This window comes from Pseudoliparis swirei, chromosome 13 (assembly GCF_029220125.1).
Source record: "Pseudoliparis swirei isolate HS2019 ecotype Mariana Trench chromosome 13, NWPU_hadal_v1, whole genome shotgun sequence".
Lineage (NCBI taxonomy): Eukaryota > Metazoa > Chordata > Actinopteri > Perciformes > Liparidae > Pseudoliparis > Pseudoliparis swirei.
In genome coordinates this window covers 8,096,240-8,114,604 of record NC_079400.1, presented here as the reverse complement: position 1 = coordinate 8,114,604, position 18,365 = coordinate 8,096,240, and the positions used below count along the sequence as shown (strand labels likewise).

Below are 18,365 nucleotides of genomic sequence, written 5' to 3'. Positions count from 1 at the left end.
TGAATAGCAAGAGGTTCCTCGCCGCACCCTGCTGCTCACACAGGAAGTGGCCCTGGCTTAATATCTCCACGTCTTCACACCCTTCATGTACATTTAATTTGTTCTATACTCAAACACTATCCACACTCCCATGTTCCCTGGACTCTCACATTTAAACAGGAAAAATGTCTCAAAACAAACCTTTACATCTTTATATCTTTTTATTCACTGTGCTAATTCAACAAGTGGAAGAGTAAAGGTGAGAGAAACTAGAAGAGAGACACATCGGTAGAAGAGGGGCCCACAGCGATGTGAGTCTCTCCCGCCCACATGTCACCGAGGAGCCACAAACAGCCGAGCAACAACGCTGAGTTAAACTCTTGAACATAGCAAGTTCACTAAAACCTGTCGCACCACGCGAAGAGGAGTGGAAGAATGCGTATACGGGGGAGATGTGAAGAAGAGGATTCACCGATTTTAGACGTTTGTTTTTAAAGACGGTGTTTGAACAACACAGCTGCAGCTTCACCTGCACACGAGGACGTGATGAATGGGTGAAGTGTTGGCTCCACGAGCGGTGAGATCCACACACACACACAAACCAAAACCTCCACTTCAGCACAATTACATGTCTATGTTCATACACACACACACACACATACATACACAGCAGCCAGGAGGTGACATTGATAAAGTAGGTTGGTCTTTCCAGGCCAGAAATAAATGAGTTCAACTGTAGCTGCGAGATTACGTTCAGGTCTCTGTTTAGTCGCACTTTTTCGATATACCCTCCAGCATTGAAAAGTGTGTGTGTGTGTGTGTGTGTGACAATGAATCAGGAGTAAGAGAAGGAAATGGCTTCAACAGGAAACACACAGACGCAAAACATTGATTTGAATTTCCGCCAACACTTCAACCTTCAAATATAATTTATTGGTGATCTTCGAGTTATTGAGAGATCAATTGATTTCTAATCTGCTTTTTGTAAAATACATGGTGAGATCTCGACCCCGACAGGCGTACTCTTGCTGCATCCAGCCAGATGCCGTGTGCACTTGCAACTCGGTGCTGGAGCTCCACGTGTGAACGGTTCAAAGATGCAACCCGAGAGGCTCGCAGTGCAAAGCAGAGACTCCAGATGTCGAGCATGCTGAATAGCGTTGACCAATCAGAGGGCCAGACATGTTTTGAAGGTAAACCTCGGGTCGGGGGTCGCCTGTAACCAAAGGAGAGACTTCAAAACCCTTAACGCCTGATTGCCATGAATCTCCTCCTCAGTCATCATCAGTACATATGACACACATGTGTGCTTTGGTTCAGTGTCACATACTCTTTAAGATTATATCATTACTCTTCATGTCTATAAACCTGCTTTGTGATCTTGGAAAAAATCCAGAACTTCATCAAATGTTTACGGTAATAAGTAATCCGGGAACGGTTGAAAGAGGTCACCAATATGGAGGTCAGTGTTTTTCCCAGGAGGTCAATATGACATCTTCTCATCAATATTTGGCCTTCATAGATACGGGAAGAACACAAACGGATAACAATAGAGATCAGAACCAGACATGACGCGGCCAACAGGTGCTGACGGTCACTCCTGAGGATTCTCCTGAGCCAGTTCCCCATAAGCCCTGAAGCCTGAGTCCATCATGCATCTCCCTCTAAACGCAACAGGACCAGCATCTTATTGTTCCTCTGCCGGCGTGTTAGTGTGAACCAGTTTCCGGTACCTTGTCCCAGAGTCGGTCTCGGTCCAGAGCGACGATGACCATGGAAGGGTTGGAGAGGAAGCCTCGGTTATTGAAGGACAGATCTCTCCTTTCCCACGTCACATTCAACATGTGCCTGCAACCCACAGAGACAGGAACTAGACTCAGGAGTCCGTAGCGTAGCAATCAACGACGGCGATTCCACATACCTCGCAAGTCTGCATATGATTCACACAGATAAACACACACAATGATCACCTCCTAATTGAACCTAAAGCTCCCCCGCGGGGCTTCACGCACCGAGGGAGACTGGAAGTGGCTCATTAGGGGACCAGACAGGCAGTGTTCCCACTGAGTGATTTCGCGGTCTGTTAAGGTTTACATCCTTGACAAACTGGCGCGATGAATAATGAATCCAGGTCAATTTGCATTTCATAACACGTGAAGAAGAAGAAGAAGAAAAAAGACACATCCTTCAACTTCATGCCGTGTACCTGAAAAGTTGTGCTCTTCTGTTCATGCATCGCAATGAGCACTCTAATGGGGATGTGGCTCATGCCACCCCTAAATCCTGCTTCCTGCTGCAGCAACCTGCATCATATTTTTGCGGAGTTTACAGTTTAATGCTCGAGGACCCCCCGTGGCTGCGGCGATTGACGTTTTCTCAAAACGCATCTTTTTTTTCTTTTTTATAACTTTTTATTTTGCATTTTCCACAAACAGATTATTCCTTGACATCGAGAAAAAATATATATATATATCTACAACAAAATAAAATCAGCACACATCCAAATCCATCCATATCCACATGAACACCCGCCAAAGATTCCCACCCATCCCCTCCCACATGTTTATACCCTCCAAGAGTCGGACCCAATGAGGAGGGAGGAAAGGACCAAACAATCAAACTACATACCACCAAATGATAAGCATGGAGTACAAAGTAAAATAACGAAAGAAAGGTAAAAGGCATTAATGTGAAAAGTACAAAATAAATAAATAAATAACAAATCAACAGACATTCATTTCAAAACACATCTTTTTAATGCCTGTTTTATAATGCGGAGCAGTCTGCTTACTCCTCATTCACCGCTCTTAACCGGCCAATAGGGGGCCGCTGCTCTGGCCCACAGTCGGGGGATGACACTTGGTGTTTGGCGAATAGAACAACTAGACAGCTTGGTGAGTTTAATTTGGTTTTGGAGAGGTTTTGTGCATCGTTTGACGACTTTGAGCCGATTGCTCGCATACGTTGCCAGTTGTTTTTGAGTTGTTTTTTACAAAGTACGGCCCATCAGTGTCTCCGCGGGGCGTCAGCTTGTATTCATCCAATCACACAACACAGCAGTAGGGGCGGAGATCTGCATACCGAGTATACCTTTCGAGTTCAATGTGTGATTACTGACACAAGTGTGACTCACCTGAACAGAGTATTGTTGTCTGAGTGTTGAGCCAGCTTGTTGCAGTCCCCATGTCCCTCGGGAATGAACCCGTACTGATTCTTGAAGCTCTCGGCGCCTTTAGCTACGATGGCGACGCCCTCCCTCACTCTCTGCCGCAAGCTCTTACTCCACTGGTCCGTAATCACACCAATAACACCGATGGGGAAGCTGACAGGTGGAGGGCTGTCGGGGTTGCCGACGGCCTGACTGGTGAGCATCCAGATGTAGCCCGGCCCCAGCAGGCCCACCTCGGCTCCCTGTCGAAACAGGTACTGCGCCTCCTCGTAGGAGCAGTACGCCATCAGCACCTGAGAGTCCACCTGAAGCAAGGAAATAAAAGAGAAAGCACAGCCTGAACATGCAGCACTGCTGTAGGTCATCAGGAGCCTGCAGCGCCGGCTGTTCCTCTGCCCACACCTCAAAGTATAAAGGTTTTGCCAAGTGGAGATTTAAGCATCACAAAGATACGCACAGTTAAAAGATACAGATTGCGTGGAGGTCATACGTGGACATGAGTTGCGCTTGGTAACATATTACGCATTTAAATATTTAAATATGTTTCACGTGTCTGATTTGACCCTTGTTGTTTCAAAATTAGAAGATTTGAGATTACATTTCCCAAAATAATTTCAGATTAAATTTGTGATTTGGTTAGTATAACGTCAATCTGGTATTTTCCACACATTTTAAACTGCAGGAACACATTTATTCATGTAAACAGACACTGGATGAAAAAAGTCTCACGTGCGTTTCAAAGATATTGACAGTTTGATAAATCATTCTCGGTATCCCCAAACTGTTATAGTGGCAGCTGTGCTACAGCTAGTGACGCTACATGTGTAAAGCTTTCGTTCAACGCCTACGGATTTACACACCGCAAAAGTTGCATGATTAAAATCCCTTTTTGTGTTTTAATAGTGCATCCCCATTTAGTAAAGCGCTACTTTAAAACTCTATAAGAATTCGAATAACACACAAACTTAGTGGTGTATTTAAGGGTAGCCTCGGTAGCCTTTTTTAAATCTTTTTTCACCTGCTGCAGCATGCGCTTCGTCCTCGCGTCATTCACCCCGACAGACATTTCCAGAGTCAAGATATCCTGTAGCTTCCATAGGAAATAGGAGGTATCTGTGTACGACTCAACTATATCCACAAAGGTGTCGTAGCCCGGCAGCAAGCTGGTGATCACTGCGAACTCGCCCCAGTCATACTCCTCCATGAGCTGAAACAGGGATAGAAATTAAGATGTGGAACAACAATATATATATATATATATATGTATAAATATATATATTTATATATATAATATATATTTGTTATGTATATATAAATATATTTATTTATTTATATGTATATATATATATATACATATATATAAATATTTATATATAGAACATTTTGAAAAACCTTATTTGACAAAAAGAAACATTTAATCACAAATATACCTGTCAACTTCACAATGGATGTTTTCTCAGTTGTTGAACTGCTCTATGAACTAAAATAATCCCGTTGACTCACAAAAACATTGTGACATTAAACTCTGTGATCTCATCAGAATTATGTGTACAATCTTTCATAACTACAGATTGTATTAGTTTGTGGAAATCAGGTCAGAACTCCAGATCGGGGATTCCCCGCTGGTTGTTGTCCCTGCATTGTGTTCATCAGCCTGATAGGTCCCAGCTGTCAGACTCCACCATGTAACCATTTGGTATTACGACCTAGATTTAAATTCCAAAAAGTATAGTTTTAAATTTGGTTTGATTGTTGTCACAGTGAAATGCTTCTCTGTACCTTGAACATGCTGATAATCTGCTGCTCTAGTGACGCTCCCATCTGCAGGAAGGAGGACCCCTCAGCCTGGAAAGAGAGTTGCAATGAGGCAAAAGGTCAATGGTTTTGCTCAAAGAGGCTTCAGAATGGTGGATGTTTGCTGTAACAGGGGCTTTAAATACAGTGTATTCTTCTCTATGATGCCATGCTGACCTTTATCCCATTTCATTCAAAAGTTGTAATAAAAACAAATGCATGACGAGTTATGATGCGGTTTCATGTGAAAATATTTTGAATGTGTCGCCAAACGAACATCCGAGGACAACGTTCCACTTTCTGTCAAAGGCTTGTCAAATGAACTCATCTGCTGTTCCTCATTTGTGAATGACCTTTGACATTGTTACTGCTGCATAAGTGATACGTACTTGCTTATTGGACAAAATTTGACACATTTTCATAATAATAGTTATTGTAGTGGTAAAGTTTCATCTGAATTTAAGTCATGACACAGTGGAACGGCCTTCTGGATTCAATTAATTTGATGAAGTGACAAATCAAAGTAGTAAATGTTGAATGAGCTGAGCTTGGATAATGGCAAATTAATCCCATTTGAATGTGTAACATTCTTCAAAGATATCACAATGTCCTAAAAATCGTCATTGGAAAGTTTAAACAATTAAAAATGGTAGTGATTGATAAAACACGCAGCCGTCACATACACACTCGCAACCAGTGGCAATAACGATGCAGATGCAGAGTTATGTGTGCTAAAAGAAACGGTTAGCGTGAATACTTATAATAGTTATCGCTCATGTTTAAAGACAGAGCTTTGATGTCCATATGTTATCTTTTTCTGGAAAAAAGTGTCTCCGTCCTGCTGCTTCTTCAAAGCATGCAGTAGATTGCTGGAGATCCTGGCAAACTCAACACTTTACTCAGCACTTTACTTTGTTTTCCCCTTGTATATTTAGTATTAGTATTTAGTTTTTTAGTATTTAGTTTTGTGTTTTAACATTTTTTTTATTAATGCTCTGATGTGCACCGCTGCTGTGATTTTTGAAATTTCCCACTGTGGGACGAATAAAGGTATCATATCATATCATATCATGTGTTCTCGTCTGTTAGCGTACTGTACATTTGCAAACTGTGTTGACAGATAATACGGACGTTACGGAGCCCGCTGAACCCATGTCCTTCAATAGCACCATAATAAAGTAGGTTACAGGCATGAGATGGGGAGGACTATTGGAGAAGGATAAAGACACCAAGAGCAGAAATCATCAACTGATGAAGAGGGATCTTTTTTGTAAGTGGACAGTAACCTTTAACCTTCAATGGGGCGACTGTGTGTCAGTGGGTAGCAGGTCCGTCTTCCAATCAGATGGTTGGAGGTTCCCGCCCTAGTCGATGTGTCCTTGAGCAAGACACTTAACCCTGAATTGCTCCCCGTAGCTGCGTCTACGGTGTATGAATGTAACAGGATTGTAAGTCGCTTTGGATAAAAGCGTCAGCTAAATGACATGTTATGTAATGTACAGTAAATTAGAAGTTCGCTAGCAACACTGAGACAACTTTGGATCAAGATTAATAATTCCAGGTTTGGTGATTTGCAGCTCAAACCTTCTCTTAACATGCATTAAAAACTGGTGTCATATTCAGTTGGCATTCTTTAGACATTTTAGGTTATATATAATTGAGAAACGTGAAATTCTGTCATCTAATTGTTTGTTACAATTAAAACCTTTAACTAAAATAAAACTTTAACTTTAGATTCAGCCAAGTTTACAACGAGATGTCTGGACAGTTTAGTGCACAGTTACGCACATGCAGAGAACACAAAAGAAAACAACATACATTCAGAGGTAAACAGCTAAACCAAAAACCTTTTTAACAGATTAAACTGAAACCCTCCCGCACACAAGATGCCCCGTCCCGGCCTTCTTGAGATGGGACTGTGCAAAGAAAGAGCTGGGATGGAAGATCTAAAGGAATGTGCAGCTGACTGGAGCTCTGATGTAAGCAGGTGCAAGAACAAGCAGGACTTAAGTACGAGTAATATTCATAATTCTATTCGATAATGGCCTGGGAGCTGGTGCAAGAAGGCGAAGATCGGGGCAATCTTTTATTTATTTATATTTTACAGCTGTACACCGTTCAGCAATATGACTCACTAAGTGGACACTTGGAAGTCTTGGAAATTTAAATCACAGTGGCACATGCGCATGAAGAGAGAAGTCATTCATGAGAGGGTAAAGGAGTGATGGAGGGAGATTTGAGACCAGGTCTCCGATCTTTCTCAATCTGTTCTGGTCTCAAGAGGTGACTTCCTGTTGCTCTCTTCCTCTCCCACAGCTCAAACCGCTCTGCGAAGCCCCGGAGAGCCGGGCAACTCGAGGAAACCACAGGAATATCACATCTTCGCTCAGTTTTTATCCGTTTCATCTCTGTCTGAGCTTGTTTCAGACTCACATCCGGAGGCTCAAACTCCAATAGACCACTGACTGGGCTGTGCACCAGAATAGCTGATATACATAAAAATAGCAGAACACAACCACTGAATAAATAAAATTAACGGCTCTGGCAGCCCTGCTTCCCGATAGCGGAGACGGTTCAGAAAGGAAGAGTATCTGTCACGTGGGCTTCAGTTATTTCAGTAAATATTGGATCTGTTTCACAAGCCTCATATCTTCCAAATATTTTGACACTGAACTTACATTTTTCGAACACAAAAATGAACTTAGTTTGAGACCTTCATTTAGTCTCATCAACATTAAAATGTGGACACTGACACACTGTACTAAATATGTTTTGTAATGCTAAATATGGTTTTGTAAAAACATAATGTAGCTGAATTAAAGATAAATATAATACAAATACACTCTTCTTGTATCCATTCACAAAACACTTCAAAACAAATGGAGGGATGTGGCGGACCGGCAACCACGCCATGACCACGCCCATTTAGGAAACAGGAAGTGGACATCATTTCAAGGACTTAAAATGACTTAAGTATAAATAAATAAATAAATGCATGAATAAATACAAGAATAAATAAATAAATGCTTAAATAAATGTATAAATAAATAAATACAGGAATATATAAATACATGCTTAAATAAATGTATAAATAAATAAATACAAGAATAAATGTATAAATACACAAATAAATACAGAAATTAATGAATATAAGTTATAAACACAGAAATGTATTTCTACATTTCTGTATTTCTTCATTTATTTATATCTCTATTTATGTGTCCACACGTATTTCTTCATTTATTTATGTGTGACATTTACGTGTCCGTATATTCAAATGAGCTGGGCGGTCCGAACCTCATTGTTGGCGTGGCTTTTAACGCGCTGTCTTTGTTATCGACCATTTCAGACCACATGACAGAAGTGTTGAGGTGTATAATTTTAAGAGGTGTAATTCAATTCCAATTAGCTTTGTCTGAGCTATTACACAAGCTAATAACGTAGCGACCTCCCTCGGGCCAATACGTGTTTCTTCATCCAATTAGCAGCATCATAAATTGTGAAAAATCAAACAAGCAAATGTGGCGAAAGATATCGCCTTTTGCCTTCTCGAGCAAGAATTACAACAAAAGTATCTTATTTTTCACGTCTAAATACCCCCCCCCCCCCCTCTCTCTCTCTCTCTTCCCAGCCGTCTTGTTCTCACCACCTTGGCGGTGAGGCTGTCACACACAGACGCAATTAGCAGTCCTACTGCAGAGCGTATGGTAATGTGACAGGAAGATGGCGGACATGGTGCTTGCTCACACTCCCGTCTCCTCCCGCGGGGAGGACTCCGTGCTTTACCTCCGCCGTCGGTGGAGAGACTGCTGCGGGTCAAGCAGGAAGCAGGTCGCGCACACAGATGCTCATTCACGTCGCGTGGACGCATCGTCGCGTGTAGAATACGTAACTCTAACTTCTTTACGTGTCCAAATGGAAGCCTCCATCTCCAGAGGGGGTTTGCATTAAAAGACAATTCTCTTTGAGTCCAAATGTATTTGAGTTAACGGCGTCGAGGGTGTTTCTGCTGGTTTCTGCTCTCCGTGGTCGGGACAGAGCGCCACATGAAGCAGAACTCATACAGGAAGTGGACAACAGAGTTTGTGTACATTAGGTGGGTTTTTTGGTGCTGTATTTTTTGTTACTTCGTAAAATATTCATACTGGTAGACTAATTTAACTGTTTTGTTGTATTTGTATTTTAGGTTGTAGTGTATAGTTTCTTTATTTACAGTTTATTATTAACGCCTGGGTTATGTTCGGTTTAGTTGAGGGACTTTTATAGATATTTTGTTAATTGTTTGCTTCATTGTTGGGGAAATAAAACCCAGCTGTGACTGCTCCGCCAGCTCCTCACAAACTAATGACAAAAAACATGAAAGCTTGCGCTAACAAAATGTCACGGCGGGCTATCAAATAGTCGTTGAGATATTTCTGGACCACAGGAGCGGATCGACCGACCTACAAACCGGCATCCACAGGGCATGTTGCTGGAAATGGCTCCGAGAGAAAAGGTCAAAGTTGATGCTACGCAGAATCCTGACTTTCAGTCACGACGGCTCGATCTTTAAGAACACTGAATGTTCTGGCACACAGAGGGAAATGGAAAGAAACCCAGTATTACTGGAATACACGTTTCTCAAAGCATTGGAACATTTGAAAAAATTGAAAGTCAAGGAACTGACCCTTTAAATAGAAACAGCCCCATTAGCAGTGTGTACATGTGTTTGTTATATGTCAAAACAGTTTAATTTACCAGTTAATATAGCTTTTTATGTCTGCAAAATGACTGGATATACAATCAAACTCTCCACACTTTACTTCTGTTTTTTAACTCCACATTATTAGCAGTCCGTCTGATCACCTTATTTAAATTATTAGGCCAGGCTGTGAAGCTTGGGGGGGATTTCTGTGTTTATATTCCCAGCGATAAAAATAAAAAAGTGCAGTGAATCTGGGCTTCTCGTGACCTGCTTATGAAGTTTTTGGACCATGATGCCTAGAGAGATGGAATTGAGGGGGCTGAAAGAAGGAGAAAGCGGGTCAGTCTGGCCACAGAAAGACAACCCCCCCCCCTCCCCCCCTCAAATAACAGAAACCACAGAGTGCAACCGTAGACTGCACCCAGGACCGAGATTCTAACTCCTGAAATGTAATCTTCTCCTGACAGCTTCAGATTGTAATAAATGGTGCTATACACTCAAACACACTCAACCCTTTCTTTGCTTCAGAAATCATCACGTGCACACTTAAAGGCACTTTTGTTCAAGTGTACTGGCAAACACGTAAAGCTGTCGGCTTTGTTTATTCCAGACTTCATCATCGTCCACAACCATCATCACACAATATTTGATCTTTGTAACTGAGAGTGGTTTCTGAGTGATCAAACATTCATAATGTAATTCCTCAAAGAAGCACAGAGGTGTGTTAGCGACTCGCGATGATACGAGTTGCCATCTGTAGGTAAATCTTCTCAAAATGTCTGCGGCCATAAAATATGATTCGTTACAACCTCATTATTTACCACTGGTTTTACAGTCGCCCCAATGTTGAATTATAAGTCCTGTGAACATATTTTATCTCCAAAAACTCTCATTTGAATCTGGGTGAAGAGACTTCTTATTTTTTGAGAGTCCAGTGTTGCTTTCAAAGGGCCGTGTCATCTCATGAAGTCACTTGTGCCTGACTGAATGATCTTCGTCACTCGTATCAAGTCACAGCTGCACAGGAAGTTATTTTATTGGACTCCTACGACACTTTATCACTCCCAACGTCGACACTCGGGTCAGTGGACGCTCAAACCACATGCTCTACCGTGCGAGAGTCAGGAGAAGATTATGGGGACGCTTGTTTTATGTAACTTTTGTTCACAGCGTTACTTTAGTTCATACACTACCGTTCAAAAGTTTGGGGTCACTTAGAAATGTTATGTTGTAATCTTTCATCTACCCTTTCTTGCAATTTCGATGCTTTTGTACCTGTACTCTGGCAAACGACAAATAAATTCAATCAATCAATCAATCAAATGTCTTTATTTTTCAAAGAAAAGCACTGTTTTTTCAATAAAGATAACATTCATCAAAAATACACTATACATTGTTAATGTGGTAAATGACTATTCTAGGTGGAAGTGTCTGGTTTCTAATGAAATATCTCCAGAGGTGTATAGAGGCCCATTTCCATCAACGATCACTCCAGTGTTCTAATGGTACATTGTGTTTGCTAATCGCCTTAGAAGACTAATGTCTGATTAGAAAACCCTTGTGCAATTATGTTAGCACAGCTGAAAACAGTTATGCTGGTGATATAAGCTATACAACTGGCCTTCCTTTGAGCTTGAAGTTTGAAGAACAAAATTAATACTTCAAATATTAATCATTATTTCTAACCTTGTCAATGTCTTGACTACATTTTATATTCATTTGATAAATAAAAGTGTGATTTTTCATGGAAGACACGAAATTGTCTGGGTGACCCCAAACTTTTGAACGGTAGTGTACGTTACGTAACAAAAGGGAAACGAACAGCGGCCTCTTGGCTGAAAAATCTGTGTTTGTTTTTTGTTGCAAATGCAATTTTAGCTGCTACCTGCATGACTGGTGATCATGGATGATGATGATGATGATGATCATGGATGATGATGATGATGTCAACCTGTGCATCACTGTCCAAGATGTTGATCCTGAAAACACATATTTCACATGTATATTTTAGGAACAGGAGACTAAACACATATGTGTTGCTCTGTAGGAGCACGTACAGCAGCAGGTTGGTGTGTGTATAATTACTCAAAATAATGTGTGTGTGTTTGTTGTAATGAGCCAGTGCAACACTGCAAACTTTTTGCCTTGCACACAATTATATGCATAGACAATAGTGTGCTACACACTGGCCTGACCTCAGTGATGCTCTGGATGCAAATCCCTGCAACCATAAGAGAGGAGGGTGATGGATGCCTGTGGTTTTGGGATACGTGTTGAAATATCACATATTGGTGCAACGTTTCTTTTTGCCCATGTCATGTTTTAGAAAACCACACAAAGACAAAACACTCCGAACCTCGGGTTTCCAACTCGTCAGAGATGCATCAGTTCGTTTTTTCCAGGCCCTATTGAACAGCCTCTATGCCGTTACTCCGCCGTTCCTCACACTCTCATTTCCTCCTCTTTGCCTTGGCGTGATGTTCATGTGCCATCTGACAAAAGACTCACTTCCTCTCCTCCCTTCAATCTTTTCATCTTTGTCTCAATTCCCTCCTTCCTTGTTGTTTGCCATAGAGAGATCACTGAGACAGGAACCATAAATAGGCGGCTCGGGCAGGGTGCTGCTTCTTTCTAAACCCGCCATCAAAGATATTCATCATCATCAGGCTATTGATAATCAAGCACTATTGAGCTCTTTTATCCCCTAAGAGAATCATGCACTCACACGTATGTCTTTCTCCAGCCCATCCACCTGTCCCATTGTGCCATACACCTCTGACGGGCTTTTCCCCCCTCCTTGCTGACAACAAAGGAGTACACAAGAGAGAGAAAGAGAGTGAGGTGGGGGTGCGAGGAGGAGGGCTGAATGAGGCCTTCGACAGGAAGGCCTCAGAGGAGAGTGCTTTACTCTTTGTGCTATATCGAGACCTGTCACTCAACACTTTGGGCTTGTCAGACACACGGTCGCTCTGAGATAGCGTCCCTTCTGTGCATTTGTCTTTTGTCGCTGTCAAGCGGAGAGGTTAAATAACCCGGAGCGAACCCGACGCCATCGCCTCCGCAAATTACAAACCTCAGATTGTTGATAACTGATCAAATTTGCGCACATCTTTTTTGTTGTCGTCGGTTTAGAGATTACACGGCGGAAGAACCGCCGATCAAAAGCACATCTCGGGTAAACGCTAACACCTATGGGTCAATGTGAAGAACAGCGACAGTTAGCGGGAGGAGGGAGGTTATGCAAGGCGGCGAAACAGATAAACACAAGAAGAAGACAAGTGACTGGTTTGGATATTTTGGGGTGAGTGATGCGAGCTGTGTGTGTGTGTGTGGGGGGGGGTTGGGGGGGCTTAGCCTCCTGAAGGGTCTAATTAACAGTTTAATGGGGTCCTGGAGTTCGGAGACGGCAGAGAGGAGAACAGGCCTCTTGCTTCTAGCCACCATCTTAATGGATTCAGCCGGCGCACAAAACAGAGCCCAAAGAAACTGGATTTGAAAATGTGAACGAAATAAAGGTGATGGAGGGAGAGATGGAGAAACCGGAGAGACTTGTGGAAAATATGGAAAGCAGGGTGAAATGAGCAAAGGTGAGAAGTGGACGGAGAGTTGGGAGACGGAAAAGAAAAAGAAAAAACAGACGAGGAATGGAAAAGAAAGAACTGAAACGAAAGACCATTTCACTCGTGAAAGAGGGGAAGGAGACTTATCAGTGAGACAGTGAAACACGGCCTGCAGGCAGCTGTCAGCCAAGCTTCATCGAAGCATCATTCTCCTCTCTCCCTCTCTCTCGCTCCTTCACTCTGCCTTCAAAATACAGCAAATAAATCACCCTCCTGCAGCTACAACTCCTCCTGTTTACTACCCATTTGACGTGACATCTGCAGATACCTCTCGATTAACAGGAAGCTGATAAATACGACACGCTGTAAGGTTTACAAAACGCTGCCAGGGGCTGAGATCCAGGCGACTACGACTTTCTATTCGGTTTTTTGTATGCTTCTTGCAGTGGATAGGTGTAGGAATGCCTCTGTGTATGTGTGTGTGTGTGTGTGTGTGTGTGTGTGTGTGTGTGTGTGTGTGTGTGTGTGTGTGTGTGTGTGTGTGTGTGTGTGTGTGCTCTAATATGTGAGGGTGTTCATTTGCATGTGTCTTCATATGTGTGAGAGTTGGCTCTATAAATACGAGGTGTTGATGATGGTAGTTAAGCAATTAAAGGAAGAGGAAAGGGAGACGGGCAGAATGCATGGAGCGCGAGAGGATGGAGAGATTAAGCCATTTTGCAACTCAAAAGTAGAGAGAAAGTAGAGATGAATCTGTCTGGTGTCATCAATCTCCTTTCTACCATCTAACAGCTCTCTGTTCTCCATCTCCATTCATCAATGAGATGCATGTTAAATCATAGCAGGAACAACCTGCTGCTCTTCAACAGCGCCGGGGTGATTTATCGAGGCGTAGATCGACGGGAGCATTTGTCTCCTCTCGCAAAATTTTCCTTCCTGCAACTCAGACTTTTCCCAGCCGGGGATTAGGGGAGCCGATGAGGGTCCATGGCTGCAGTCATCGCTCGTAATTCACCGATCTGTATCGCTCATATCCAAATATATGCATGCAGCGAGTCGCCTGTCGGAGTAGGTTTCACCGCTCTGACCTACTTACGTTGTTTTAAGCAGAATGCCGGTAGAGAAGATTTCTGCTGACGGTGTTTGGCAGGTTGTTGTTCGGCTTATTAATAGAATCTGTTATTCTTGGGTGCTAAATTGTACTTTTTGTGTCAAATGTTACACCAACAGCACTTGACGTGTGTGTGTGTGTGTGTGTGTGTGTGTGTCATCCCTGTGACATAGTAAGAAGGCAGACTGCTCCAGCTCATAATTTTGACCGTACCTTGTGTGGTATGACGACTGCAGAGCCGCCACTGATGCCCACGATTGGCAGCGCAGTCTGAGTGGAGAGGAAGTCCAGGATCTGAGCCACTTCGGCCACCTGAAGGCAAAGCAGACCGATGTTTGACCAAAGAAAATTGAGATTTTTTTACGGCCCAGGTTGTAGAGTTAGGGTCCTTAAAGTCAGATTTTCAATTCTCACACTCGAGTTATTGGGTCAAAGCAAAATGCCACTCAAGCCTGAACATTCATCATATTTTGGAGCTTTGGATAATTTCACAAAATCAAATTTGATCAAAATGATCATTTCTAAATTTAACTTTCAATCTGAACGGACAACATGAAGTTAATTTTTTTTACCACTACATGCGTTCAATGTTTTTTAATGAGTGGGCCCCCGTTTTGTTTCCTGCTCTACACATTCCTGCAAATGAGTTCACACTGTTTGACTCATCGACAGGTGAAAGTAACGTGACGGTGTTCCAGGTTTAGGGGACTATTCACATTTTGCCTTCATGATTTCATGTCAGTTTCTCTTCTTTTACAAACAGAAACTAAACCAACACCATCATTTAATTTGAGCGAAGATGTAAAAGCTCGGCATCTCAATTAGTCCGACTTTGCAACCCTCTTTGAGATTCAAGCCGTGAGGACCGGGGCTCGTTGACATCAAAATGTTGTCTTGAACAGCTTCAGGTGAATCTGATGTCGGTGACTGAACACCGCAACTCTGGAGAGGATATTTGATCAGAAAACCCCAGTTTTCCCCTTGTATATTTAGTATTAGTATTTAGTTTTTAGTTTTTTAGGAATTTAGTTTTGTGTTTTATAATTATTTTTATTAATGCTCTGATGTGCACCGCTGCTGTGATTTTTGAAATTTCCCCACTGTGGGACGAATAAAGGTATATATCATATCAAAATGCAGAAACGCCGTCCACCTGAGCGTTGGCCCCGGAGCCCACGTCATCCTCGAACACGACGCCGTGGAGCTTCTCCACCGCCATGGTGTCGCAGAGGCGTGTCAGCAGGTCTCGGGGGTTGGTGTCGTTGACCAGCACGGTCACGGGGCTGACCACGATGGGCAGGTCCACAAAGTTTTCCCCGCTGAGACGACCTTTGACCTCATTCTGGTAGCTGGAGCCACTGAACACCACAGCCACGTTGATGGAGGGGTGGAGGAGGAGCGGCCGGGCCTGCAGCGGGAGCCGGGAGGAGAGGAGGAGGAGGAGGAGGAGGAGCAAGAAGAGGGGAGGCCAAGGAGAGGGAGGAGGATGTCCCCTGGGAATGGCCATGTTGGCAGCCTACTGCCTGGAGGAGAGGGGGATAGAAAGAGGGCGAGAGAGGATGAGAGATCAAAAGGAGAGAGCAACAGGCACACATAAAAGCTGCTCTACTTTTATGATGTTTTTGACATAATTCATCATAATCCATCTGTAAATAGTCATCCCTTATTTCTCTCTCTCTCTGACCCTTTTGTATGACAGTATTAGCCCTGTATTCTGAATAGGCTAATACTGTTGTGTCTTGGGGAACACTGTGTGTATGTGTGTGTGTGTGTGTGTGTGTGTGTGTGTGTGTGTGTGTGTGTGTGTGTGTGTGTGTGTGTGTGTGTGTGTGTGTGTGTCTAAGCAACTATGCATGCATGTAATTCTCCATAATCCAAATCCCAGTGTCATGACACTAATTCCCTCTCCATCTCTGATTCAGCACACACACACACACACACACACACACACACACGCGCACCCACACAGAATGCCAAAACTGTCCCACATTGAATTCCTTCGACCAGCCTCGCTCCGTGTGGTGATGTCATCGGCCTTCCCACACAAACACAACAGGAAGCTTCCACATTGACTTCTGTTCAAATCCCTTAACGGGTTCTCGTCTAATGCGAATGTAAAACTGCAAAAACAACCGTATAACTATTTAGTTTGATCACACACACAGGTTCAACACATAAGTGTATGGTAAACGCACATACACCGCCTGGTGTCAACAGCAGATTAAATACATGAGTTAATTCCGTTTGCATTCATCATGAATAAGTGTGGCAGGCGTGCATCAACCATATATCTAACAGCTATGGAGCCACTTGTATCAGATGTTAGCTGTTGGACGATTCGACCTCATTGAATCGATCAATACCGTTGAAGCTTTGATGAGTGCAGGTCGGCTTTCTTAAAGCAAATAACGACCTCCACATACACACAAATATTGGGTGGGGGTTGTATTGAGAGTGTCGGCCTCATCTGTGGCCATCAGAGACACCCTGGTAATTAACAACACCTCCCAGCTTTGATTCAAAGCTCCTTTCAAAGCGAGCTTGGGTTGAAAGCGTCCCACTTCCCCTCGTTGTTCCAGCTCCATATCAATCATCATTCATCTTAATTGGGTGTTCAGCTCCTGGGCTTTTAAGTGACCTTAGAATGAAATATGTAGTTTGAACCTCCATCCATCCATCTTATTAGACGCCAATGATACATGAACCTGTAGTCAATAAAGGGTTACTGTTAGGATCTGTGTGTTTCCTGTTTTATGTTGAAGTCCCTGTCTCGTTTCCTGTTTCCCTGCTCTTCCCTCCCTGTGCTTGTCTGTTTCTTTCCTGATTGTTTCCACCTGTGTCTCCACCTGTGTCTCGTTCCCCTGTGTATTTAATCTGTGTGCTTCTGTTTGTCTGGTGTCGGATCGTCCTTTTTGTTCCTGTGTGGTGTTCGTCCGTGTTCCTGTCTTGAAAATAAAGCTGTTTTTTTCAAGAAACTCCGGCTGCGTTTGGGTCCTCCGCACCACAGACCGTAACAGTTACGCCTGAAATGATGAACATAAGGTGCCTTCATTGAGGATTACTTACAGAACGTAATGTAATGTAATTTATATAAACCCCGCAAATCAATTTGTATTAAAATCCATGTAATCGTGAACCAGGAAGTACAAAGGATATTTTATTTATCGCAGAACACACTAAAAAGACGTAATTGTTTCATAAGATATACAAACAAACAAATATCATCAATCGCTGCCCTCCGCTTGTCCACAGGTGTCCCTTATATATTAATGATCTGCCATCAGTTTGTCCTCATTCCAATATTCAAATGTATGCTGATGACACTGTCATTTATTTGCAGGAGATGTGCAAAAGAACTCACTACATCCATGGCTAATGTGACTACTTGGTTAACGTAATGTCAAGTACCTGGGAGTACTTTTGATTCTAATTTGTCTTTCAAATCACAGGTGAAAATCACATGCTAGCCACTACGCTCAAACCATTACAGTCATTATACAGCGGACGCTCAAAACTCTTGATAAAAAACTCTCAAACAATTTGTCACCACAACTGGATATCGGGCTCACAAGAGCAGAGAGAGGGGGATTGTATCATCCTCTCAGGAAAAATGCTTTCAGTCATGCCTGCTTTCTCAGCAAAGCAGCAGTTGACTGAACTGCATTCCAGGATCCTGTCTGTTGTCCGGTCTCTCTGTATGTCTTGACTTGCTGGTCGGTTTACTCCACACCGTGTCTTCTCTTGTCGCTCACCTGTTTGCAGTTATATGTCACATTTAGTCTGTGCTTTTACGTTGTATCTCTGACATTATGTTTACTACAAATAAAATCTCTGGTTAAACTCTGCACATTTACTGCAAAGTTTTTATCAATGTAAAAAAAAACGACTGTTTGTGGATGTGTTTGTGTCGTGCTTTGTTTGTGCACGATGTTTAATTCAACACATCGTTTGGTTGTTTCCTTTAAGATATTTGGGTTACTGTTGAGTGTGAGAGTGCACACTTTCCATTTCTTGAACTGAATTATGTACTTAAAAAATATTGAGCAGTGTCATCTGCATATAGTGACA

General features: G+C 42.6%; 1 protein-coding gene across 1 annotated transcript in view; it reads right to left on the bottom strand.

Annotated features, from left to right (window-relative positions):
- Positions 1-18,365, bottom strand: part of LOC130203551 (glutamate receptor ionotropic, NMDA 2C-like) — a 48,225-nt gene that overhangs the window by 24,088 nt on the left and 5,772 nt on the right. The window contains exons 2-7 of the mRNA XM_056429841.1: positions 15,451-15,820; positions 14,511-14,591; positions 4,928-4,993; positions 4,167-4,355; positions 3,113-3,453; positions 1,713-1,827 (exon numbers count right to left, since the gene is read on the bottom strand). Coding sequence (XP_056285816.1) covers positions 1,713-1,827; positions 3,113-3,453; positions 4,167-4,355; positions 4,928-4,993; positions 14,511-14,591; positions 15,451-15,804 — 1,146 coding nt within the window. The 5' untranslated portion in view covers positions 15,805-15,820. The remainder of the gene's footprint in view (positions 1-1,712; positions 1,828-3,112; positions 3,454-4,166; positions 4,356-4,927; positions 4,994-14,510; positions 14,592-15,450; positions 15,821-18,365) is intronic.